This window comes from Pelophylax lessonae (assembly GCF_965119305.1).
Source record: "Pelophylax lessonae genome assembly, chromosome: 4".
NCBI lineage: Eukaryota > Metazoa > Chordata > Amphibia > Anura > Ranidae > Pelophylax > Pelophylax lessonae.
The window spans coordinates 56,255,625-56,283,500 of record NC_138771.1 but is presented as its reverse complement, the minus strand read 5'-3'; the positions used below and the strand labels follow the sequence as shown (position 1 = coordinate 56,283,500).

General features: G+C 43.1%; 1 protein-coding gene across 1 annotated transcript in view; it reads right to left on the bottom strand.

Moving 5' to 3' along the window:
* LOC309552339 (aminopeptidase N-like) overlaps positions 1-27,876 on the bottom strand; it is a 55,898-nt gene that overhangs the window by 8,379 nt on the left and 19,643 nt on the right. Inside the window, exons 10-17 of the mRNA XM_082253252.1 lie at positions 25,778-25,956; positions 20,973-21,049; positions 16,947-17,080; positions 13,274-13,329; positions 9,988-10,135; positions 7,578-7,669; positions 5,876-5,983; positions 3,474-3,641 (exon numbers count right to left, since the gene is read on the bottom strand). Coding sequence (XP_082109378.1) covers positions 3,474-3,641; positions 5,876-5,983; positions 7,578-7,669; positions 9,988-10,135; positions 13,274-13,329; positions 16,947-17,080; positions 20,973-21,049; positions 25,778-25,956 — 962 coding nt within the window. The remainder of the gene's footprint in view (positions 1-3,473; positions 3,642-5,875; positions 5,984-7,577; positions 7,670-9,987; positions 10,136-13,273; positions 13,330-16,946; positions 17,081-20,972; positions 21,050-25,777; positions 25,957-27,876) is intronic.

Genomic DNA, 27,876 nt, shown 5'->3' with positions numbered 1-27,876 from the left:
CAGGATAATGTGCGCCTCCGCCATAGAGGGCGGTAGCGAGCCCATGGCCAGGCAGTCGTTATACAGCACCGCCAGGAGAGGGGCCAGGGCACCAGAGTGAGTTTTGTAAAATTCGATGGGTAACCCATCCGGGCCGGGAGCCTTGCCTCCAGGGATAGAACGAATGACGACCTCCACCTCCTCCTCCGTGACTGGCCGAACCAGACTAGCGTGCTCAGAATCCGACAACCAGCCCAGGGCCACCGGGTCAAGAAGCTGCTGCAGGTCCTCCGGCCGGAGATCTGCGGGAAGTGTGGTGGCATATAACTTGGATTAGAAGGCGCAGAACATCCCCAAGATCTCCGCCGGGGATGTGACAGCCTCCCCAGTAGGGGAGGTGAGCTCCGGTACCAGGGTGAGGGGGGCATCATGGTGAGACATCACCGCCAACAACTTCCCATTCCGGTCCCCATGTTCAAAAAACCTTTGCTTGGATTGGTACATGGATAGCTGGGTAACCTCAGACAGGTGGAGATGCAAATCCCGCTTGGTCAACTGCATCTCCTCGAAGCTGACGGCCGAGGGGTCCCGGGCATAGCAGCCCGATGCCTCCTCAACCGCCGCCTCCAGGGCAGACACCGCCGCCGCCTGCTGTACCTTAACTGCTTTAATAGCTGAAATATAATGGCCTCTGGTAACTGCCTTAAAGGCATCCCACACCACCCCGGGAGAGGATGTACCCGCGTTAATGTTCCAGAATTCCCGAATTACAGGCGGGGTCTGGGCCACTATTTCGGGTTGGTCTATCCACTGAGCCCCGAGTCGCCACATGGAGCTACTACGGTCCCACCCCGCCCGGATGACGACCTGCAGGGGACTATGGTCCGACAAGCCGCTGGGAAGGTACAAAACATCCTCTACATCAGTCAGCATGGACGGGTTGGCGAAACCATAGTCTATCCTGGAGGACGTCTTATGAGTAGCAGAGAAGCAGGAATAAACTCTCTCCTGTGGGTTTTTCCAACGCCAAATCTCCTGAAGCCCGGCGGCCGTGGACCAGTGGAGTAGGTCCCCGGAGAAGGACTTGGGAGGCGCGGGCCTATCAAGGTCCGGGGAGAGAATGGCATTGAAGTCCCCCAGGAGAAGCAGCTTGGCCAGACAGTAATTGGAAATCTTCTCCAGGATGGTGTACAAGACCTCAGCCCTAAACGGCGGGGGCACGTAGACGCCCACCACCACATACCTCTGCTGCCACAAGGAGAGCACCAGTACAACATATCTACGAGAGGGGTCAGTATGTACCGCCTCCACCACACAGGGCAAGGACTTTCCTATCAAAATGGAGACGCCCCTGGCATATGTGGAATAGGAGGCATGGAAGGCCCTCTGCACCCATGGCTTTTTCAAAGACAGGAGCTTACTGCCCACCAGGTGAGTTTCTTGCAGGATCAGCATAGATGTACATATTGGAAGAGCAAAGCCCGCTTAAACTTGGAATTGAGACCCCGCACGTTCCAGGATAGCACCGAAAAGGTAGGAGATTTATGTGACCAAACAAACACTCGTACAAACAATGTAGGCTCTCCAACGGGGAGAGCACAATACCCCCAACACAGAAGTCTTACCCTACCGTATCCCGGCACCCCCAACAAACGGAAGGGGGAGACCGGGGCCAGTTTAGTCCCAAAAACTAATAAAAAAGAGCACGAGCAGGCGCCAGCCGTTCAACCGACTGGGCCTATCGTGGGAGCGAGTCCTGTGGCGGGAACTCCGCCAGGGCTCCGGTGGGGCCCGCGCCGCGACAAGTTAGCTCCGCAGCGAGGGACCCACAGATACCCCCAAAAAGAAAAACGATGAAAAAGAAAACAAAAAGAAACAAAGACCCAGAACAAGGAAACTGGAAATTTAGGGTCCACAGTAGTCCGGCCAAATACTAGCAGTCAGTAGCACAGCGCAGGGAATGGGGCAAAGGAGAAGGAAAACACACAAAAAAACACAAAAAGCAAAAAAAGGGGGGTTGAAGAGAAAAAAAGCAAAACCACATTCCACCCGAGCTCCGTGGGAAGTCAGTAATGGCACAAGGGCTAAATAAGGATATACGTGTGTTCTGCACCCATAGGGGAGCAGGGGTAAGTTCTCATGGTCCAGGAGGGACGATCCAGGAAAAAGAAAAAGGAGGGTAGACAAAGGAAGGACAGGGGAATACAGGAGTCAGCACAGGAGCCATCCTACCACCGTCAGGACATCACACGACTGAGAGGACCCAAGGACTAAACATCGATCAGGCAGCAGCACCCAGGGCATCAATCCAGTCACTGGCATCCAAAGGGGTCTCGAAGAAGCGCACTGAACCCTGATGGGCCACCCGCAAGCGGCTGGGGTACAGCATACTGTACTTGATGTTCCTCTCCCGCAGGCGACGTCTCACATCATTGAAGGATCGGCGGCGTCTCTGTACCTCAAAAGAAAAATCCGGGAATAGCATCACTTTGGTGTTTTCATATGGCAACTCCGCATGCTTCCTGGCCGCTGCCAGGATCATATCCCGGTCTCGATAGTTCAGCAGCCTGACCAGGAATGGCCTAGGAGGGGCACCGGAGGGCCGCTTGCCCGTAGGCACCCGATGGGCCCGTTCGACCACGTAGGTGGCGGGAAGATTATCCAGGTGCAAGAGCGACTTAAAGAAGGTCTCCGCAAATGTCTCAGGGTGATCGCCCTCCACACCCTCCGGCAGGCCCACCACCCGCACGTTATTGCGGCGTTGCCGGTTTTCAGCATCGTCCATCTTGGATGTAAGCGTGGCGACTAGGGATTGTAGTTCAGAGATCTGAGCTGAGTGTGAGCCCTGGCGGTCTTCCACCTCTCCAATCCTCCCCTCCGCCTCAGACAGCCTGCCCCGGATTTTATCCAAGTCGTGGCGGATCAGTGTACATTCTGATGCCACACTGTCTATTCGGATCATGAGGGGAGCCTTACAGCCCTCGATGGCGGCCAGGATGGGAGCCGTGATAGCCGCCGCCTCCACCGTCACCTCCGTTGCAGCCAGGGAGCTCTTTTCAGGAGTCTGTGAGCCTGCGGGAGAAGACATCCCTGCCGATGCTCCGGAGCCGCGTCCCGCCCGAGCTCCGTCTGTGACAGGCAAAATGGCGCCGAGAGCACACGTGACATGCCCCGAGCGCTGAGGCTTCGGATCCTTGGGTAGCTTCCCCTTGGGCTTGGCCGACATCTCGTTTGGACCAGGAGGATCCAGGGAAGGATAGCAAGCCAACCAGCCGAGTCTCGGGGACAGGATTGCCCTATAACCGGAGGATTAGTTCGGATGGACACGGAGCTCTGCAGCCGCACGTCTTGTTCCGCTCACATCCCGGCCACTTATTTATTTTTAAATGAAACTTTACAATCACTTTAATATTTTGCAAATGAATGAAGGCATGATAGCAACCCATTGTCATTCGGTAGAAGATTGTTCAGAATATTCCAATTAGAATTCTTACCTGTTAAGGATCCAAGGTTCCTTGCTACAGGCCAGGCCTGCTCTCAGTTTGTCTGCTTCCTGTGCATTAGTTGTTTTTTGGAACTGTTCCCATAAAAAGTTCCACTCATCAATTCCTCCTTTTGCTATTGCATTGCAGTAGATGGTGGTTCTCAGGTTTGGATGAATCCTGTGGATACACACAAATGATATTCATCTATAATAGATCAGTTCTAGATTTATATTCAGATAGGGTCATTGACATTATGCCTTTAGGATTCGTTTACACTTGGGATAGAGGGGCCTAAAAACGTGCAGCTGAGATTCATTTTTAACGCCCTTCAACTGCTCCTACTTAAGCTGCATGGGCAGTGGAGGGGGGTGTACATATGCCATGGTAGAAATGCACAAAAATTAAAAGTCAAAATCCAACTGAGTGGGAGCGCCCTGCAACCGCATGCAGTATATGTGTTTGCTATTCAGAGGGCAACAGAATTGTAAACAAAGCCTTACAGTAATATCTAGGCTCCCATTTGGACATTTTTTTTATCAGCCTGGCTTGTAAAATAAAGGGAAGAAAGTGTAGACAGGTGCTGCTTGCTTGCGCATTCGGACACAACTCGCACAGGACCCTTTTTTGGGTCCGCACCAGAATCGGATCGCATGGGTGTTCACACCTATGCAATCCAATTCATGTCCGAATGGACAATTCGCACTGCGATATGCAAACTGATCTGGGGGTGTCGTTAACTTTGTATTGACACCCCCAGCGATTTGCATATGGCAGTGTAAACTGCCTGCTGCATGTGATGCGGGAACGCGCAGTGGATTTGCAAGGTTCCCGCATCGCATATGTGTGAATCGGGGTCAGAGTGGGAATTTTACTTTTTTTTTTTAAAAAATGTATTAGCCTGGCTTGAAAAAAAAAGGGAAGAAAGTGTAAACAGGTGCTGCTTGCTTGGCTGCCGCTGCTAAGCAAAGGAGTGAAGCTGCTGCTGGGTCAGATTGGCAGGAGTGAGACAGTGATCGTAAGATCCTTCACTCACTTTCTTTTTTGGGAAGTAATCAAATAAGTCAGGTGACTGCTATTAGGCCGGGTTCACATATATGCTGAGAGGTTTGCAGTCCGGGGTCCGGTGTGTTTTTATCTACTGGTTAAGGTGCAATTCAGGTGTAAATTTTTGTCTGAATTCGCACTTGAACTAGACCCAAAAACGCATTGGGATCCTGTTTAAAACCACACCGTGGCCATCCTGGACATGTGTGGACCAGCTTCATTGAGAGCCGGTCACATTCGCATGTCATGCGAATTGGATATGGTTTAAAATGCATCCAATTGGCATATATGTGAACACAGACTTGCAAAAAAGTATTATGCAGACAGGTAGTAGCTGAGTAAGCCCCTAGTAAACACAATAGTGAACACAGACTTATTTACTTCTCCAAGGAAGTTTGTCTGAAGACTGGCATATCCTCTGTATTAGCTCCCCTAGGCCATGTTGGGGAAGCCTTATATCCCTATTGGACACAACTTCTCTCTAGATTTTGTCGGTCATATTGGACCCAGAGGAGATATATAAATACACTGCTGAGACCACATAGGGGCAACAGCAGTGTGGGAGCGAGGAACGTGTCTTGTCAGAGACATTAAAAAAAAGGAGTTTCTGTCTCCACCAAAAAATTAAAAGTCAGCAGCTACAAATACTGTAGCTGTTGACTTTTAATGAAAGGACACTTACCTGTCCAGCGATCCTCACCCAAGCCAGTTCTTCACCGGTCTTCGGGTCCCCGACACTGGCATTATTGCTAAGGGTGGAGATGAACAGTTATAGCTGGGAGCGTCTTAGCAACATCCTAACAACAAGGCAGGATGGGGAGATGTGATCTCTGGGAGTTTTCCAGTCAGGGTTCATCAGATACATAAATGGCCTACACCCATAGCAAAGGCCATTATTCAACTTTAGTCAAAGCTGCACAGTTTGTTTTTATCTACAGATGCCCCTTATCTGCATAGGCTGTTGTTTGGTACAGGTGAACTGGGCCTTTTAAAGACACAAGCCTATAGCAGTCAGCCCAATGCATACAGTAAGCGTGGTATTCTGTATTGCTGAAGACATGTCTTGCCTGTAACATTAGGGGCCTTGCCTTTGACACCCATTTGAACATTTATTGTAATGATCATTTTTGACTGCCAGCTGACTATTCGGTAGAGTCAAACAGCAACTCTTCCGCTGTCTGATCCCTCTGCACCATAGCCACATGCAAGCTCTGCCCATGTGCCAATAAAAATGACTGGCTCATTCATTGCAAACTTCCTTCACCAAGATTATAAATGTAAAAAAATGATATACTTTAAAACTGCAGGGTATAGCGTAGTAGGCTGTGTATGAAAGGCACCATTTCTTTGTATTTGGTAATACGTACTTGTTTACACCAGTGTCACGCCAGTCTTTGAATAGTGAAACTGCTAGCTCTTCACATTCTGTAATACCATAGGTGCAGGCTGTGCTGACTGCATTAATTTCATTATATCTGTGGAAAAAAATATACAAAAATAGTAAGCCATTGTGGAGAGCTATATAGGTTACTTTTTGAGTCATATCTGAGAATTTGTGCATATGCAGCCATGCCCCATGTGGGAGTAAAGTCCGCTCTAATTTTTTTATTTTTATTTAAGGCCCCCCAGGTGGGTTATGCCATAAGGTATTAGTATGCACAGCATATTAGTACAATATGGCAGACTTACCTGTTATATGGTGTCCTCCTAGCACAGCACTGGGACAGATCCGGCGGGTCCCCAGTGCTTCCATCTTTGCCAGCAATTCCTTCTGGCCCTGTCCCTTTGGCCACTTGTTAGGCAAGGCCACGATGACGCCACTCCCATGCATGTGCACAGAAGTCACATTACCGCGGAACGGATCGGGGGCCGATCAGGGCCATAAATGTACGATGAGCTGCACATGCGCAGATCAGTGAACATGACAGCTGACAGGTAGAAGGATGCATTTATGGTTCGAAGAGACCAATAGGCACTAACCTCACCCTTTTCATTTTGGTTTTAGATATGCTTTAGGACTTATCCATTTGAAGCTTGAGCAATATTCAATTCCATATTATAAATGGCATATAAGTGTGATAAACACCTCTGCCTTGTTATGTGGAGTCAGAAACTTATGTGCAGAAAATATGTTTTTAATGCATTTAAAGTAGAGAATTGTACTGTGTGGTAGGCTACGTCTTCCATGGATTCTTGAAAGGAAGAATGCCCTAGGGATTGTCATCGAGTTATTGATTAGAAAAGTGTGCCGCAGTTTATTGGCCTAGGACTTCTAGTTTAGTTCCTGAGTCATTTGCATCTTTTATAGAACCAGACTAAAGCCCCGTACACACATACCGATCGTCGGCCGAACGATCGGCCGTCTTTTGTCCAAGGGCTGTCTTGTGTGTTGAAAACTGCAAAAGACTGCACACGAATTTTGTCGGCCAACAACAGCCGACTGCAGAAGTGATGTCATGTGATGGTTAACTTTCCTGGTCTTTTTTCTTTTCTGAGCATGCCCAGTCTTGCAAATCTGCTGTCTGTCGGCCGAAATCTGTACTGACTGGCGAACAATCGGCCGTTCTGGTGTTGGCCAACAAAAATTTTAATGCTTGCACGACAGATTCTTTTCGGCCGAAAGTGTGCTGTCGGCTGTCGGAAGCATCATACTAACAAGCCGACAATCGGCCGATCAGTCGGCGGCCGAATATTTTCGGCCGACAATCGGTACATGTGTACGGGCCTTTAGTATTCATTTATTACAGGCATGTATCCAGTATAACACCAACAATTTACACAGTGCTTTACTTATAGATCATATAATCACACCAGTCACTGCCCTCAATGAGCTTACAATCTAAGATCACTATCCCACATATACACACATACTAGGGCCAGTTTAAACAGGAGCCAATTAACCAACCATCATGTCTTTGGAGTGTGGAAGGAAACAAACGCAAGCACAGGGAGAGCATGCAAACTCCATGCAGATAGTGTGCTGGCTGGGATTATGAACCGAGGATCCCCAGTGCTGCAAGGCAGAAGTGCTAACCACAAAGCTACTGATAACTATTCAATTGTACTTACTGCTCTGTTAAAGTATCTGGTCTTTGGGTCCAGTTATTTGTCTTGTTCTTAAAGTATTGAAACAATGGTCCAACTTGCTGTACCATGTAGCTCTGTAAAGATATATTATATTATTGGCTTATAAATAAATATTGTGCTCACCCGGTACCTTATCCCTATGTGACTTTTTATTATGCAGCCAACTGACACTGTTATGTGTTCCCACACTAACAAATGTATAAAGCAGCCATTCTCAGCTAGAGTTCCGTGGAACTCTCGTGTCCCTCCAGAGGTGGCTAGGGGTTCCTTGAGCTTTGGCTAAGTGACCTCCCATTTAATGGTGCCTACATACTTCCGGGTCCAACTCCACTTGGTAGAGCCAGCGGCATGACTGCAAGAGTGTCATTCTGGCAACCCCTGTAAGAGGGCATTCTTCCCTCCTACCACCAATGTAAGGGCCATTTTTCCAAGGACCGCCAATGGACTAAACTTACCAGGGATTTCCTGAGACCTGAACATTATTTCAAGGGTTGTTCTGGGGTGAAAGGGTTGAGAAAGGCTTGTATAAAGTATTAAACTCTTGTCGTACTGCTAATATTGAAAAAAAAAAATACTCCCTAACTAATTCACCATATGCTTATGCATCATTATACAAACATAATATCAATCAACAATATCAATGCATGAGGGTTTAGATTTTGCATATAGGATATGCTGTATGTAAGGAGTATGTATGTATGTAATTATACATGTATGTATAATATTATATTATTATATTATTATTATCATATTATTATTATTATAATATTATAATTATAAATATTATAGTATTATATATAATATTATACATGTATGTATGCAGAGATGTATAGTAACGAAGTAGAACTACTTAAGTACTGTACTTAAGTACCGAAATGCAGTATCTGTACTTTCCTAGAGTAGAATTTTTTTCTCCTACTTCTACTTTTACTTCACTACATTTTTTCGATGATTTCGATACTTCTACTCAAGTATTTTTTTTTTTGTGCTGCATAGTTACTCGTTACTTTTAAAAAAATTACCACTGCCAGAACAGTAGATGGCAGGTTGCATAAAGCTCAAAAAAATGTGTATAATGTCATTTGTAAATCAGCGCATACGAAAATAAAGGCTGTGTATAATAAAAGCTGCTATACCAAATCTTTCCAATAAAAAGAAAATATGAAACAAACAAATAAATGGTGCTACAGCGCTTAAAGTGCATCAAGAAACTACTAACAAACACAGGTTAATCATTTGAATAAATCATTTGAAATAATAAAAAACAATATGATGTTCAAACTTTTGACTTCTTTCTTTAATAACTACATAACACAGTACTTGTACTTCTACTTTCAGTACTTGAGTAGAAATTTTTTTTTCAAAACTACTGGTACTTTTTACTTTTAGTACTTAAGTAGCAAATTTTTTGAAAAAACTACTTGCAATACTTAAGTAAAAAAAATGTTGAATACTTTAGTACTTCTACTTAAGTAACTTTTTCTGCGAGCACTTCCACTTCTACTCAAGTCACTTTTTGATCGAGCACTTGTACTTTTACTCAAGTAGAAATTTCGAGTACTTTATACAAGTCTGTATGTATGTAAGTATGTAATGTTATTCATTTGCATTACAATTTTTATTGATATTGATTATTATTATTATTATTATTATTATTGTTATAATATTCTAATTATAAATATTATAATATTATGTATAATATTATACATGTATGTATGTATGTAAGTATGTAATGTTATTCACTTGCATTACAATTTTTTTTTATATTGTTTATTGATATTATGTTTATATAATTATGCACAAGCATATGGTGAGGTAGAGAGGACTATTTGGTCAAAATACTGGCAGCACGGCACTGATTTACTACTTTACTATAGGTTTGTGATGGACATATGTCATGTATTATTGGCTGGTAGTAAAATAATAATAAATTACATATAACTATTATATATAGTATAATAGGCATAATATAATATATAATATTATATACTATATAATATAATGTAATAATAATAAATATAGTAAAGTAATAATAATACTATAATAATAGTAATATAATCTGATAATTATCAGGTCCTTTAACTGCATTCATGTTGGGAGGATAGAATGTGGAGATTTTGGTCCTGGTCTTTATTCCATAATGCATTCCATGCTAGTTAGATATACATGCCCTATGACTAAGTTCTCCTAAATGTGAAATATTTAAAAAAAAACATTTTCTGTACCATAATTTGGTCATCATCCTTCTTTACAAAGATAAAAAATAGTACATTTGCATGGAATAAATGAAAGGTATACTAAACCTTCCTGCTAGAAGTAAGAGAAAAGGTGCAAAAATTCAGAAGCTGTCCTAAGTAAATCTCAGTGTTCCTATTAGTAGCTGATTGGTTACCTTCATTGGTCCGTACACCTCCGTACGATCAAACATCTGTACAAAGTAGCTGAGACTGCCCAGGGCTGCCTCCCAAGGCATGTACTCGACCTCCTTGGATAGGAATTTGGTGGTGTCAAGTGCTCTTGTCGTAGTTACATGTTTAGCTCTAAAATACAGTATAACACAATCACACTATGTACATTACATTCTACAACTGCAAATCTACCAAAAACATTACATTTATTTGCATCACACCAATGCTGTCAGACTGGGGTGTCAGGGTCTCAACAGAACAGTAAAAGTGAAGGCCATTTAACAATTAAAGTGACAATAAATCCTCAGGTTATTTTTTGGACTTTCATTTATTCACTTAAGCTGGATACACACTATACAACTTTTGTTGTTAGATTTCCTTTAGATTTACCTTCAACTATGTAGTGCAGGGACCTGCCTGATTGCATACAAATTAAAAGTGTTTAGGTATGACCTCATATTATATGGTTTTGGTAAATCTAAAGGAAAAAATCTAAAGACAATTGTATAGTGTGTATAGCCCATTACTGTGTATGCATCTTCTTTATCTTTTACTACTTGCTTATGTTCCAGTTTTAAACTGGTGCCATAACCTCTGCCCCAGGTTTCCTGTTTCAGGGTGACTCCTTTGTCTTGCAGCATCCTACGGAGCCACCTTTGCACACAGGGACAAGAGTTGTGTCTCCCTACACTGTGTACACCCACAGAAACATACAGCCCCGTAACCTAGAAAGTCAAGGACCTCCCTTGCTCCGCCCTCCTCCTCCCTTCTCCAAACTAACAGATTGGCTGTGGTGACTGGAAATTCAGGTAAGCAGCACTGAGAGTTCAGTTTAGGGAAGCAGCATTGAAAGAAGTAAACTGCAAGTGTTGTTGTAAAAAGTTTAACATCTAGTTTACTGGGGGGGATGTTTATTTTATTGTGCTCAGTGTATTAAAGGAGAAGTATGGCCAAAACTATTTTGGCCATACTTTCCCTTTAGTTTACAGGAGTGCATATAGTTCTGCACTCCTATGACCCAGATTCAGCCAACAGTGGGCAAGTGCCCGCTGTCAGCTGATGTTACAGAGCCGGTCCAGTCTCAGCCCGGATCCTGACAATAATTCTCAGCATCCACTCAGATGCCTGACTGGCAGCTGGCTCAGCCTCTCAGCAGTGGGCTCCCTCCTTGGCAGCCCAGCACTCCAGTGAATGCTGGAGGGGCAGAGCACAGAGTCGGTGACTGACAGTCACCATTCTGTTCTCAGAGCAGACCCAAAAATGAGCAATCAGCAGTCATGGGATCGCTCAGATCCCGGTGTAAAGCCAGCAGGGGACAGCTGCAGCATTGCATCAATGCTGTAGCCATCTAGGTGAGTATTTTTTTTTTTTTTTTAATTCCCTCACTTCTCTTAAACTATAAACTGCTGAGAGTTTAATACTACTTTATTATGCTATAATATGTGAAGTGAAGTGTGGCAGAATAAGAACGGTAGGAAAGAAATATTTGAAGGAAAACTTGTTATGATGTTCAATATAACAGCCAGCAGCTTGCATTTTCAGATGAAGGTTAGAACTGGTGGAAACACCTGTATATCACTCAGGACACATTTACTTCAACACAAGGCCTCAGGGGTGTCACAGGTGTATTTGTTAAAAAATACAGACTAGGGCCCCTTTCACACAGACGGACCGTTCAGATCCGCCTGTCCGTTTTTTTGGCGGATCTGAACGGATGTCCCATGCATCTCTATGGGGCATCGAATGTCAGCGGAAACATGTCCGCTGACATCTGATCCGTCAAATCTGGACGAATGGAAACCCTATTTTCCATCCGTCCAGCAGATCGGATGAGAATGGACAGGCAGTCCATTCCCATCCGATTCCCCCATAGAGAACAGCGGGACCTGATAGCTCTGTCTCGGCACACTGCCATCCGCCTGCTCAGTGGGGGATCGGCGGACCGATCCCCCGCTGAGAAAAACTGAGTCCGCCGACGGACGGACAGTGTGAAAGGGGCCTTACTCATCCTGTGAAACTGCATGTACAATTGTTCTATGTGGATGGGGGCAAAATTGAATGTTTCTAGGTTATTTTCTTGAGTGGTTCAAGAAAACACCATATTATACCACTAGAAGGAGGCAGAGGCATAACTAGAACCTGCAGAGCCCCAGTGCAAGAAACCACGAAGGGCCCCCCTGACCTTCCCTTCAAGCCTAGGGCTCTTCCCACTCATCCAGGGGCCCTTTACTCCCATCGCAGGGCCCTTTATTACGGTCCCGCAGCGGGACCCTTTCACAAGTTCTGTAGTGGGCCCCCTTCCTGCCATCTTGGTGCCTCCCCACGGTGGTGGAATGCCAGGGCCCGGTCGCAAGTGTGACCTTTGTGATCCTTGTAGTTCACCCACTGGTGTCAGTAGTTTTTAATTTTTGTTATTTTCTTTCAAATAATTTTTATTGTTTTATAACAGAGAAACAGAAAAAGAGCATAGACGTTAGTGACATTTGGGTGTCTCACAAAACATCCAGTTTCATAACAGCATTACATTAAACATGTGAGGATAAACTCATTTAATTTTATGTTTTTTTAATTGTATTATTTTTGATCATTTTATTTAATTTATTACAATTTCACTGACTCTATTCAGAAAAGAAGGAGCTGGTAAATTACATATTTACTGACCCCTTTCAAGCTCTCCATTGTGACACATCCCCTGCAGCAGCGGGCAGGAAAGGGGAGAAGGAAAGCAGGCAGCGCTGTGGGGGGGACCAGGGGAGAACACCGGTGCCCAGAGACAGCAGAAGAAAAGGGAACTGGATAAGAGGGGCGGTGGGACAGCATATAGAGAAATCAATCGCCTCCATTTTCCTCCTGCAGCTACGGGAGGAAAACAGAGGACAGTGGTTCTTCTAAATGCTGTCCCTCCTATCCAGGTGTACAAGGGAGCCGCACAGGCTCCCAGAAGCATGGGGCCAGGTTGCAATTGCAACCCCTGCAACCCCTGTAGTTACACCCCTGGAAGGAGGTGATGATCAAAGCAAACAAGTATTTATTTGCTATGATCATCAGCTCCGTCTTGTGGTCGTAATGTGGTATTTTCACAATTCACTCTATTCTGTGTAAATAATTCTACAAAATGTTCTAAAGTTTTGTAAATCTATAGATCCCAATCTTCTTGAATAGTAAATGAGAAAGTGGTTAGGGAAGGAATCTTATTTTGTGAAGTGTAAGACGGCAGTGAATTGTCAAAGAAAATATTTTCTGCAGAAATATTTATACTTTATGACTGACCTGGCTAAATTAAAAGCATCATCAATGATCTGTGCACGGTTGATAAGAGGAATTTTCTGCAAAGAAAAATAAGATAAAATGTTATACATGGTCAGAAACAATTCCTTAGGTAAACTGTATACCTTTAGTGAATCAACCCTATAAATTGTATGTATGTAGGCTCATTTCTATAAAGGTCATTATAATAATTTGAATGGTTTTATTTCATCACATAAAGGCTCTGGACTAAGAGAAGGATAACTTGGTGGACTAGGAAGGAGGGTGCTTGGAGATCCTGGACAAGGAAGGAGGGTGCTTGGAGACCCTGGACTAGGAAAGAGGGTGCTTGGAGACCCTGGACTAGGAAGGAGGGTGCTTGGAGACCCTGGACTAGGAAGGAGGATGCTTGGAGATCCTGGACAAGGAAGGAGGGTGCTTGGAGACCCTGGACTAGGAAAGAGGGTGCTTGGAGACCCTGGACTAGGAAGGAGGATGCTTGGAGACCCTGGACTAGGAAGGAGGGTGCTTGGAGATTGTGGACTAGGAAGGAGGGTGCTTGGAGATCCTGGACTAAGAAGGAGGGTGCTTGGAGACCCTGGACTTGGTAGGAGGGTACTTGGAGATCCTGGACTAAGAAGGAGGGTGCTTGGAGACCCTAGACTAGGAAGGAGGGTACTTGGAGACCCTGGACTAGGAAGGGGGGTGCTTGGAAACCCTTGACTAGGTGACGGTTGTCTGGAGGCCTCAGACTAGGAGGTGGGGTGCCTGAAGACCCTGGGCTAGAATAGAAGGTACCTTGGAGGCCCTGCCTAATTCAGGAAGAAAGAGCCTGGACCTAAAGGGTGGACTGAGGGAGAGCCTTTCTGGTCACTGGAGGATAAGACCTGGAGTCGGTGAGTTCACAACATATATGGGCACATTTAGCTATTGTGCAGGTAATGCCAAATGGGAGCAGAGATAGATTGTGTAAAAGATATAATAAATATCTGACATCTTATCTTTCCTGCCATCTGACACACATGACAATTATGCCTTGTTCACACAGGGCTTATTCATCTGTGCATCATTTTGAATGGGCTCAAACTGCATCACACCAAAGGCATACTTCCCAACAGTCCAGGATTGGGCGGGACTTTTCTGCATTTCAACCTTTGCCCCGTGGTCCTGGTGTACAGGGGCCTTGTCCTGCATTTCTCCATTATATACTAACAGCCTAGTGGGACATGCAGCAGTGTGAACATCCATCCAGCACAGCAAGGGATTGGTGGGCAAGTCGGCGGGTGTACGGCCGTAATGAGAGTGAGAGTGAGTGCAGCTGTCAAATCCAACCTTTGATGTCGGGGATAGGCGGAACCGATATGCATTTCAGGGACTCCGCCCCCTTTGTCAGGCAACCTGTGCATAGACAAACAGCTGGCGTTTATACATTGCTGGCCGGGGAAGAAGGTGGCAGGGGGCAGGACCAATTAAAACTACTGCATGTGCCCTCACAGCGATGTATAATTCAGTTTTATTATACACCGCTGTGGGTGCACATGTAGTAGTTACAATTGGTCCTGACCCCTGCCACCTTCTTCCCCGGCCAGCAATGTATAAACGCTAGCTGTTAGTCTATGTACTCCTGAACCTTGCACTCTGTATGAAATGCACTCCTATACCTTGCACTCTGTATGAAACACACTCCTGAACCTTGCACTCTGTATGAAACGCACTCCTGAACCTTGCACTTTGTATGAAACGCACTCCTGAACCTTGCACTCTGTATGAAATGCACCCCTGAACCTTGCACTCTGTACACAATGCACTCCTGAACCTTGCACTCTGTACACAATGCACTCCTGAACCTTGCACTCTGTAAAAAACGCACTCCTAAATCCTTCCACACTTAGCGTAACTCATTCATTGTTTGTGCAAAACCATTTGCAATGGAAGCTTTTTATTCTATTTTTTTTTTTTTTATGATTTTGCTGGGGTTTGTGTCCGTGAGACTCCAGCTTGTGGCACAGCAATCTAAGCATATTTTCTAAGTACAAGAACACCTACAGACGGCTGCTAGACTCTGCTCAGTACCAGGCCTGGGCTCCCCTTGCCTGGGAATATCCAGAAGTACCAGCTGACAGTCCAGAAATCCTGACTGAAGAGTCGGCAATGTGGCACAGTGATAGTGTGCTTTGCACACCTGCACCCACGGTTTTGGATGCAGTGGTCTTATGGCGGATGCAGCAAGTGCTGACTCACCTTGACGAACCTGTTTCTGCACAGGACGAGCTTGGATGGAGGAATGCATCTGATCAGCCGCTGGATAAAGGTATGGGAGAAGAGGAAGCCATCTTCATTCCCAAACCACGGATTACAAATTTAATGGACTTTCCATCGGAAGAGGATTTGGATTATAAATCACCTACAAAAGTGTTGGCACTGGGCCCAAGTGCCACCAGTCTGTGTCCTGAACTTTCAGCAATTCCAGAAACTGGGGATTTAATAGACTTTTCTGTTCCGATTGGAACTCTGCACTCTACACGTGCCCCAGGTCACTTCCTCCCTCAAGTGTCCCTCATTCTGAAGTTCAAAAGTTGGGAGGTATGCCAAAGTAGTGCATGAACCAATTTTAGAAATGCACTGCAACCGGTTTGCTTTGTTGCTTTGTACCACGTGATCCACACTGCATTTGGGGTGTCATTGGGGGTTTCTGCAGATCGCAAGGGCAGTGTGGTTTGAATGCTGTGTGGGGAACCTGAACGGATTGCACTGCATTCTAGTGTTAACCAGGGCTTAACCACCTTGGCGGTAATCCCGAGCGTGACTCGGGGTTGATTTTTTCTATCAGAAGCGGTAACCCCGAGTCACGCTCGGGGTGGATGTGCAGAGAGCGCAGCGGTGTTCTCTTACCTTCTCCTGGCAATCCAGCGATGATCTCTCATTGCTGAGATCGCCAGCCGAGAGTCCCGCCGCTCCTCCGTCCTCCGTCGGTATGATCACTTCCTAGTTCCGTTCCCTGCAGCAGCAATGCTGCATGGGAGCGGAACTAGGGAGGGAAATTAAAAAAAAAAAAAAAAAAAAAACGTTGCACAAAACACAAAACACATTTTATATTATATATATATATATATATATATATATATATATATATATATATGCATATATATGTGTGTACCGGTATATATATATATATATATATATATATATATATATATGTGTGTATATATATATATATATATATATATATACACACACACACATATATATATATATATAAAATTATATTATTGAATCAATTATAATTCATGCGTTATATATTTTATATATATATATATATATATATATATATACACACACACATATATCTATATATAATGCATGAATTATAATCTAATCAATAATATAATTTTATTATATATATTATATATTAAATAATAAAATAATATTATTGATTCGATTATAATTCACGCGTTTGTGTTTCAAATTTATCACATCTGGGATGTCTACTAGAGTCTTGTTTTGGTCAGGTTTAAGTCAGTAATTACTAAGAATTGTAGGCCTATAATACATAACGCCAAATTTCCATGAAAACAATTGTACCGCTTTTGGTATGTAATTCCTGACATAATCATACCGCCAGGGAGGTTAAGAAATCAACCCTACTAAGCATAGTCAGATGAAGTACTACCCAATTACTAGGATATCGTCTACTTACAGAACGATCATTTTCTAGCTGTTTCAGAAGGTTGTCCCAATTCCTGTCATCATAGTTAACTCTGTAGTATCCAGCAACATCAAGGTTAACCAGAATCCACTCATCTTGAGTTACGCTAAATGCATTATCACTATCTGGAATATAGAAGAAACACAAATTAGATGTTTTGATGAAGTTATTTCGGTAAATCATATTATACCCTTTAAGTGCGCCTGTGACCAGACTATGGACTTCAAAGTATTTATTTTTTTTTTCAATCTGTGAAACCAGCCATCCCTGACTTCTCTAACTGCATCTTCACAGTTTACAACAAAAGCACTGAAATCAGAGCTCCTCTACATTTTTTTTCTGATTTAAATAATTGAGAATTATTTACTCCACAGTACTTGCAGCTACATTGGTCAGTAAGGGCTTGTTTTAAAGGCTAAGTTCACATTTCTAAAAATGTTACATGTTAATCCCATATTTATCCACCTCCTCTCTCCCCCCAACCCCCCCCCTTTCCTGTGACAGCAGGGAATGTTCTCCCCGCACCTACTGTCCCAATTTGAAAACAAATGGGCATGTCATTCATTCACAGTTTCTGTGAATGAACAGCATATAAGTACCATCATCTATGGCGGATGACAACTTGCAGTTCTCAAAGAAACTGCATAGTGTCTGGTGAGCTCTCTCGTAGTTCATTGACCTTCCTGCTCTCAAGTAACTGCCTGCCTGTATTGGAGGTACTGACAGAAAGCTATTCTGAGAGTCTGCAGGAGCCTGACATTGCACCTACAATGCTCTGCAGGCTCGTAAAAAAATAAATGCCCCTTTTTTTTTTTACCTGCAAAGAAAATGTGCATTCATTATTTTATTTTTTTTTTAAAAAATAAACATATCCTTTAAAGCCTGTTTAGACCCTGCAAGTCTATGAGAATGCAAAACCCATTTAAAACAGGTGAGAAGGAGGTCAACTGCAGGTTGAATGCTTTGTCGGTGGATTCTGGATGGTTTTAAAGAGAATATGTAAATACTTTTATGACTAAAGCCTGGGAACATGTTCTCTACAAGGCTGAAGTTTAGTATCCTCTTTTTCTTGAGGGGGAGGGGGGGGAGTGGAATACAGAACCATACACATTAATATGTGTAATGCTATATATCCTGTTACTAGCAGGCAGGTTCTTCTGCTACAAATCTTCCTCCAGTGCCTTATCCAAGCCGTGGCCAGTGCCGGTCATCTAGAGCCCAGGGCGAACATGCCAAAATGCCCCCCCCCCCCCCCCAAGATGTATGAGCATTGTGTGTCAGCAAAAACCCTCCCACAAAAACACTAAGCACTAATCTGCATGATTACCCCCTTAGCATAAATTCCCACCCCCCAAATCCCCTTAGCTCAAATGCCCCCCCCCAAAAAAAATGTACCCCTTCTAGTACAAATCCTCTACCCCTAAAATGTGCCCTCCTGGTACTCATCTTCTCTCCCCCACTTCAAATTTCCCCCTCCCAGCACAAATTCCCCCCAAATCCTCCCGCCTAGCACAAACCTTCTTCCCCCATCCCCTGCCTAACACAAATCCCCCTAAATCACCACTCCCCCAAAATGTCCTCTCCTAGAACAATACTTACCTCCTGCTGCCCCAGATTTCCCCTTCCAACATAAATCCCCCCCCCCCTCAATATCCTCATGGTCCCCCCTCACCTCACATGATAGCACAGTGCCCAGGGCAGCCATCCCTTCTGCCCACCCCTTGTCTATCTGCTATTTGCAAAACTTGTTTTATTTCAATCCCACAATGCTTTGTGTTCTGTGAATGGGTGATGGAGCAGTTGACTGACAGATCTCCTCCTCCCATTCACACACAGTGATGCAATGTGGAATTATAGTAAGATGAATTCTATAAATAGTAGAGAAGGCAGAGGGGGCGGGCGGCACAACTTAACTGTGTAGCCAAGGCTGCAATATACTTTTATAGCACCAGAAGACAGTTGTTGAGTATCAAGCACCTTTGAGGAGGAGAGATATGTAGCAGACAGACACCTGCAGGTAAAGGGATACACACCATTACACATTATTATTACTATTATTATTACACATTATTTGTGTGTATATGTGTGTATATATATATATATATATATATATATATATATAGGCAAATAGTCTGTGCACTTTGCAAAGTGCATTTGCACTCTGCAAGAGCAGTTGCTCCCGACCTTAATAAATGAGAAGAAGCTCTGCTGATTTCCACCATCCAATCATGTGTAAGAAAAAATTATGTTTTTTTATTTTCCATGCATGTGATCCGGTATTCTTTGCAAAGTGAATCTTTACCTAATTTACTAAGCTCTGGAGCAACTGCAGTTGCACAGTGCAAATGCACTTTGCAAAGTGCACAGTCTATTTGCATTTAGTACATAAAAACCAGAAGAGTCCTGCGCTAAGTAAATGGTGAAAAATAATGATAGTGTGGGGATTTTTCTCATATTTGCATTTAGTACATCACCCCCCATTACGCCATTACACATTACTAATGTGTATGACACTTTATTCCCCCCAAAAAATGTATACTAAGCTTCAGCTTTAAAGGGAAACTGTGCTTTTGCCCAAGCAGTACAAAGCAACAGGTACAAATTAAAGCATCTAAAGTAGCTTATGCTAAACATCTCCTTTCTTGTCTGCATTCTGTTCATGGGACAGGAGCAAGGAGAAATATCCCTGTGTAAGCTTCACGGCAGTCCTAATCAGAACTTACACAGAAATCCACCTGTCCTCATGGGATGGCGCTGGTGCCTGAGTGGCCAATTAGCAAGTAACAGAGCTGGCACATTGGAGGGAAAAAAATGACATGCTCCCCTGTATCTGGAAGTAGCAGGTATTTCTCTTTTGTTTCCAACACTAAATGGAGTGTTGTGGGAACAAAGGAAGTATGAGCAGCTGCAGGAATCAAAATGATAGTGGAGCAGTTGCCTTGTTTTGCCAGCATCGTGCATTTCTCCAAGCAGAATTTTCTGTCAAAGGCAAAATGTTTAAGCATTGGAAAATCTATTGATTGAATGATTGTAATGTAGCCCATTCACTCCAACATGTTGCACTTAAGCTGACCATAGACGGTTCAAACCATATATGGGCAGGCTGAATGTAGCTAAGTTGATCGATTAATCAACTTGGGTACAACCAGCCTGCCAGATTTACATGCGATTATTTCAAGTGGCTGTTATAGCCACTAGCAATATTCACTGTGTTCTCCTGGCAAGGACGGCTTCCCCTGCCCCAGCAGCGGGAGAACACAATGACTCGATCAGTGGTTGCAGGAAAGAAATTTGCTTAATCTATGGCCAGCCTTAGGTGCATGATGCATGTGTTGGGTGTTTATGTGCTTTTTGGATTTGCATTAAGCACAAATATGGAGTAATGCAAAATCTTTAGAGATCCTTCAGGGTGTCAGAAACAAGTACATGAATCTGTCCATGTCTGCCCCCGGACACACTGGGCACTCCCTCCTCAGTGCCCTCCCTTTAGCCCTCTCTCCCCAGCCACTGAACCCATCACATTAACAGGCACCTGGCTGATGAGTTTTGCACTGGGGTGGGTGGATCCTGATAGGGAAATGAGAGACTAATTCCCCATCAGGCCTGCTTTACCTATGATTAACTGCAGTTCAATAACAGCTTTCAAATCCACTCACTGCCTTGCGCATTGTCCATATTTGGGTAATGACATCACCTGTGTCTCCATTTACGATGAGCTTTGGACCAGGGAATCTCCATCCAACAGTTGGAATGGGGCCAGGGACAAAGCACTGTGTGGAAGCTGTCAGATATATGACACCATCCCAAGCACAGACATGACCTGCTACCTTCTGTACGCCAGCTCAGAGATAGTCCTAAATACAACCAGTTTCCTAAATTGAGAACTGGCAGTAATTCATTAAGAATTTGTTGCCGCCTTAGCAACAGATTCTTAAAGTACAGTAGTAAGAACTACCTGAAGTTTCTGCATGTGTCAGTAATGCTTGTCTGGATTGCCCCTGATAATATGTTACATACCTATGTTCCCGGTAAGCCAGAAAGTTCCACTTTGTCCATTATTCTTAAGATATGAAATAGGTACCTTCCAGACATAACTGAAATAGATTTAAAACATTTCAATTAAACTTTAGTAAACTACAGCCTGGTTTGTTTATGGGAATATTAAACATATTATTATTATTATACATGATTTATATAGCTCCAACAGTTTGTGCATAAATGGAGGAAGCACATTTAAAATACAGTTCAATAGAGAGGGAATAGGAGGGTCCTGCTCATGGAACTTACAATCTAAAGGGAGGGGGAGGGGGAGGTGGTACAAAGGGTGATAGCTGCAGGGGATGATTTGTTGTCAAGCACAGTTTTTAGGTGGAGGTTGGATAGGCAATGGGTTTTCAAAGATCACCCAAGGGTGGACAGGGTAGGAGCTGACCGGACACAGAGGTAGGTGGTTCCAGAGAATGGGAGAGGTTCTAGAGAAGTCCTGGAGGCGAGCATCGGAGGAGGTGATTAGGGATGATCGAACGGTTCAGGTCCACCATTGGTTCGGCCCGAACATTGGGTGTTCGAGGTTTGGCCGAATTTAGAACTTTTTGCCCAAAAAGTTCGGAATTCGGCAACCAGAACCGACCAAAATGCAATGCTTCAGGAAATGGGCTTTAAAAGCCTGTGATTGGACCAGAACCATTAGCAAAAGCCAATTGAGGGGGCAGGAGAATGCTAGGAATGTGATTGGAGTGACTAGGGGGTCCCTAGACCAATCATTAGTGAATACGCCCCCCAGTATATAAGATCGCCCCCGCCATATTCCTAGCATTGTTATACTGGACATGGAAGAGAGTGGAAGCAGTTCTGTTAATTTTACTTTAAAAGTGTCATTTAGCATTTATTAGTGTGAGGAAAGGGATATCTAGTGTAGTTAGAGTGCTCCTTTACACTTAAGTTAGCTTCAAAAATTTAGTTTCTGTAGGGAAAGTGTTAAGTGTAAAGGGACCGTAGTGTAGTGTAGGGTTAACTAACAGTGACTGCTGTGGAAGGGTGACAAAACCCTTCCATAGCAGGGTGACCGCTATAGAGAAATGATCATTTCTCTGAATTGCTTCGGGACAGGAATATGGCTTCTCACCAGCCAAGCATTTTTCATGCTGCAGGGCTGCCACTGCCAGTGCTTTTTTGAGGACATGTTTGATGTCAGACATGACATCTGAACATGTGTATAGGGGGTATATATACACATATATGTCTGTATATATACCCCTAGACATATATAGGTGTGATAGTAGCAGAAATATATGCTTGCGCTAATGAAATCATTTACAGTAATATATTTCTGCTACTATCACACCTATATATGGCTAGGTGTCTATATACATATAATTATGTGTGTATATATACCACTATACACAAGTTCAGATGTTTTTCCTGACTGCAAAGAACCCAAAAAAATGCCTGCTATTAAACTGGCCAGGTGTTACAGCAGCGAAGCCAACCTCCTGTGCTGAAAGTTTTCTAATACAAACAATCTTTTTTTTTATGGTTCTGGACATGCTACAGAGCTGAAACTTCACATGTACACTTTTTAGACCCCCCAGATACGAAATCCAAAAATCTCTTTTTTTTTTTTAAATTTTCAATAATTGGCTTTTTTTTATCAAAAATGACAATTTTTAAGAACTTTTTTGTGTGATTTTGTGTCTGGGGGATCTAAAAGGTGTACCTGTGAAGTTTCAGCTCTGTAGCATGTCCAGAACCAGAACAAAAGATCATATAGGTGTAAAAGGAGGGTCCCACATCCCTGTTCTACTGAAAAATTATCTTTTTTTTTTTCATGGTTCTGGACATGCTACAGAGCTGAAACTTCACATGTACACTTTTTAGACCCCCCAGATACTAAATCCAAAGTCAAAATCAAAAAATCTCTCTTTTTTTTCAATAATTGGCTATTTTATCAAAAATGACAATTTTTAAGAACTTTTTTTGTGTGATTAATAGTTAATGGAGCATGACCCAGAACCCTAGGCACTTTTTAGGGGCATTTATTTGGTTTTAGGGCTTAAAAATTGTGTTTTTGGTTACCGAAGTTCGGGTCCCATTGATTTCAATGGGGTTCTGAAATCCGGGCCGAACTTTCGGGAAGTTCGGATGTTCTGGCCGAACCAAACTTTTCAAAAGTTCGATCATCCCTAGAGGTGATGAGGGAGCTAGAAAACAAGAGGTCTTGGGAAGAGTGGAGAGGATGATTTGGGTGATGAGGTTGGTGATGTAGCTGGGGTCGATGTTGCGGATAGTTATTACATTGTGGTTAGTGTTTTGAATTTTATACGGTGAGCTAGTGGAAGCCAGTGATTGGATTGACAGAGAGGGGCAGTGGTCAAGGATCGGTTAGTAAGGTGTATAAGTCTAGCAGTAGCAATATTATTAGACTGAATGGGGGATAGCCTGTGTAAAGGCAGGCCAGTAAGCAGGAAGTCGCCGTAGTCAAGGTGCGATATAACCAAGCCGTGAATAAGTTGTTTTGTGGTGCCATTAGTCAGGAAGAGGTGAATTCTGGAAATGTGGGCAGAGGTTGAGGCTGCAAGATTTAGCCAGTGATTATCTGTTTGATAATCCTATTTAAATCGTAACATCACCTAATACTGGTTACTCTGTTTTGAGCAGGTGAGGTTCAGATTTAAACTATGGTCAAAATTTACAATCATCTATTCATTTCTACACTGATTTTCAATAATTTCTAGCCTACTCCTATTGTTTTGAATTATCTTGAATTTTGTACACTTACTTTGTGAGGATCCCACACATTTTTCTTTCTTTGACACATATTCATTTCACTATGAGTAGGCACTGCTTTGCCACACATTTCACAGAGCCTGCCCTCTGAACTACAAAGGTGCTGAGAGGAAGAGTTTCAGGAGGCGGAGTCAATACAGAAATTAAAGCTTTGCCGGCAGCAAGGTGCCATGGGATATGTAGTTCTTAGAACTTAAAGGAAAACAAGCATGCAGGAAATCCATAAGGTTGAAGAAAGAGATGGCCAGCAGACAGGCAGAAGTCAACATGTATGGAGCATTTTCATGTAAGCTTAAATTGGATTGTCAAAAATAACTAATGTTTGTATTTTTATTACAATGCTGATTTTATTTTTAAAAAAAGTTTATGATGCGACCATAGATCTACTTTAAATATCAATTGGGTTTTTCCTGCTATGTGGGACCCCAGTGGCAATATGACCAGCCACCCTCATGGCCATAACAGAGTCAAGTTTTTAGATGGTCCTAACATACTTCATCCCCATGGATATAATAGAGACACTGAATATCTATTTTTTAATTTTTTTTTAAATTTATATCCATTTTAGTACATACAGAAAAAAGAAAATAAATGAGCATTTCATGTCAAATATCAGCCCAGGTTGTCGTTTTAAAAAAAAGCTTGATTTAGCATAATACTCAGGGCATTTATATTATATTTACAAAAAAAAAAAACAGAGATAAAAAGAATAGTGGTTAAATAGACCCCTTGAAAAAGTTAAATATATTTTTGGGATGAGAAAGCCTTAAGCATCAGCTATTTAGTGAGATATTTCTATTTGTACATATACTAGCAAAACATGCCATGAATATAATTGTAAAGATCACTGTGAAGGAACACACCACCAAATAAACCATTCACTGACCATTCACCTACAGCAATATTTATCAACTTGGATGCAACGGCACCCTGATGTTCCATTTGGGGTTGTCAGGGGTGCATGCTGGGTCCAGTAGTTTTGCACAGCATCACAGGCGGGCCAGCCACCAGTTTAATGGAAACACACCAGGGCAGATGGCATTTAGGGCAGCACCAGCATTCAGAAGGGGATGGAAGTCTGCCTCTGTTTAGACCTTCTCCACTTCCCGCCCACTGCCATACTGCCACAGCTGTGCTGTGATGAAGATTGGAAGGTACAAAATGTTTGGGGGTTGGGGGGGGAGCTGAGAATTATGATGTTAAAAGGGGGGGGTTGAGGATTCTGATGTGAAGGGGGAGGGCTGAGGACTCTGATGTGAAAGAGGGGAGGGTGGAGGACCCTGATGTGAAGAAGGAGAGAAAATAAATAACCAGAACAAATACTGTCCTTTTATATGTTCATGTAATAGTGCTTTATTTGTTACTATTGGAACCTCCTCCATGAAAATATTATATTTACAAACTTCAGAGTTATAGGCAGGAAAAAAATTAGAGAAAGTGCAAAAGGTTAAAAGGGCCTGGAGAAAACTAAGACAATGGCATAGGCAAAGGGACCATATAACGGGGTAGAAGGGTGACAGGCAGTTATAGGGTTAAAGGAGAATTCAATTTTTGAGGGTCTTTGAAGGCATGCTTATTTGTCAAAAAAGTGGGTGGAGAGCCGTCTAAGAATCAGGGATCAGTGTGGTCCAGTTGTTGGTTCACCTGCTTGGTTTCCCTGGGTGCACGCGCCCAGCAACCTGGTTTACCATGTCTCATGGGCTTTAGGGTCCAACAGAACCCTCTGTGGACTGAGCCTGGGTGTATTGGAGACAGAGAGGCCTCTCATAAGTGTGTAAGCATATGATTTCCTAGGGTCAAAGTGCACGGGAACCCGGACAAAATCAGTGAACCGGAGGGATGGGTATTAGAGTTTAGGACCTGTCATCACTTAAAATATTACTGCAGACCTTGGCATGGGAGCTGGCTTAACAACCCACAGCAAGAGGGTGCTACAAGCTTTCTTCTTTTTCTTCCTCTGAACATTTCTATCATTTATAATTCTAAAACATAAATACTCATGCATTAGTCTATTGTTTCAAAATATACCAACTTACTTAAATGGTGATGGACGATCCACGACTGAATCTGGATCTAGAAGGAAGTGCCTCTGTTGTAAAGCACCTATTGTTGTATCCACTGTTACCACCGGGAAACCCATTTGCAAGACCCAGGTGTCCATAATTTGACTAATGGTCATATTGCTAAGATTTACCTTGTCTTGCTTATCTACAGCCTAAAAATAAATAAAAAATAGGCTCTGTTACTGATACTGCACAATGTAATTTGTTGGCTTTCCATCACACAAAAGAAAAAGAAACAAACATTGAAAACTAGATAGGTAATGGAACAGTTAGTGAGAATTTGTCCAGTTGCAGTTTTGGTTCAGGTATATTTGGTTTGGTCCAAAATCAAATGTTCATTTATACCCATTAGAATATGTTGTCTCCCATTGGACTAAATGCAAAAATCTTAAGTATCAGATGTTATGATGTCATTTGCTTGTTATATTGAGTGTGCACTGCAAGGCATCAACCATTAGTGCAGCATTTGGCAGACTTTGGGAGATAACACACTTTCCTGGTACATGTTCTAGAGCGTGAAACAGTACATGGTTATGCTAAGTGTACATTGTGCTCTGCTATGAGCTCTTATAGATGCAGGGCAAATTAAAGGCTAACTCCACATATTGAAGCATGTTTACATATTACAACCATATTTAGGGTATGCCATGTAGCATGGTGCCAAACTGCCCACCCCCTACAAAAAAACTCTTCTTTTGACAGCATGCAGGGGTTCTTCTTCCCAACGGCAGCTGACAGTTTTGAATTTTGTGTAACTGTGCAGGGCTTCGCCCTGCCAGCTCTGTCATTTATTTACAGAGATCTGTGAATGAACTACAACTCCTATCTGGCAATGCGAGAGACAGACTAGTTGCTAGAGTAATTATCAATGAAACATAAATGCGGTGACTACCTCACTCATAGTCCATTGACACACCCTCCGGGTCTCTAACTGAAAGTCTAAACCTTGGTTAGGGCAAGGAGCTGGAGGAAGAGTCTGCAGGATCCAATTGAAAAAAAAAAATGACAAATGCAATTTATTTTTTCTAAAGGGTGGATTTAACTTTTAAACTATTACTATTTTATTTTATCAGCCTGGTTCACACCTATGCATTTTTCAGTGTGTTTTTGCAGAAATGCTCTACAGTTCATTTAACATGATTTCCTATGGTCACGTTCACATCTATGCCTTTTCCACCAGGACGTTTTTTGGAAAAGGGTCAGGGACTTATTTTTCCACAGCAGGTTGCATTTTTGGTTCCAATGACTTTAACAGAAAGAATTAAAAATGCAGTGCTTGCATTTTTTATATGTTTTTGCTGGTTTATCCCACAACGGACACCTCCCAGAAATGCAAAACGTATTTTAAAAACAATAAATACACGTCAAAGGTGCATGGGAAAAAAACGCAAAATGCATCGGAAAAATACATCAACCACAACAAGCATTGGTGTGAACCAAGTCTTAAGTGTTTTGAGGAGTGCAAAAGCAGAATAAAGAGAATCTTGGCTTCAGTGTTTTACACTCATGAATGAGACTGTGATGCCTATCACCTGGCAAGGGTAGATTTAAAATGGTTGTAAACCCCCTCCCCCCACACTCAAAAAACATTAAACATCCAGTAAACATCCCTAAAAATATTTAATATTTATTCTTTGCTTTTAGATAAATGACGTGTTAATTCTGCCAGTCAATATATCTTTCTTGATGATCTGCAGGCTCATTCAGCCTCTGCAGCGTTGCCACCAGCAGTAGTGGCTGGTGCTAAAAAAAATTTGGGGGAACGCAAACAAACTGAAAAGTTAAACTGCTAGCAATGCAAGACTACAAATAGCCATCCATAAGGTGACCATGCATCATCACTGCCAGGCAAGATATAGTAAATGTCAAAGTCAACTGTCAAAGAATGCAACAAATGCACCATGAATCAGCGCATCCGAGCCCAATGTGGGCCCACTATCAGCAGTAGCCTTATCATCAGTAACAGCCCTACAGCAGTACTATCAGCATGAGCCAAGCAATCAAGGCAATCACTCACGTGACCACCCGACTGATGCTGAATCAACCCTGTCAAAGCTTCCCCATCCTCCCCT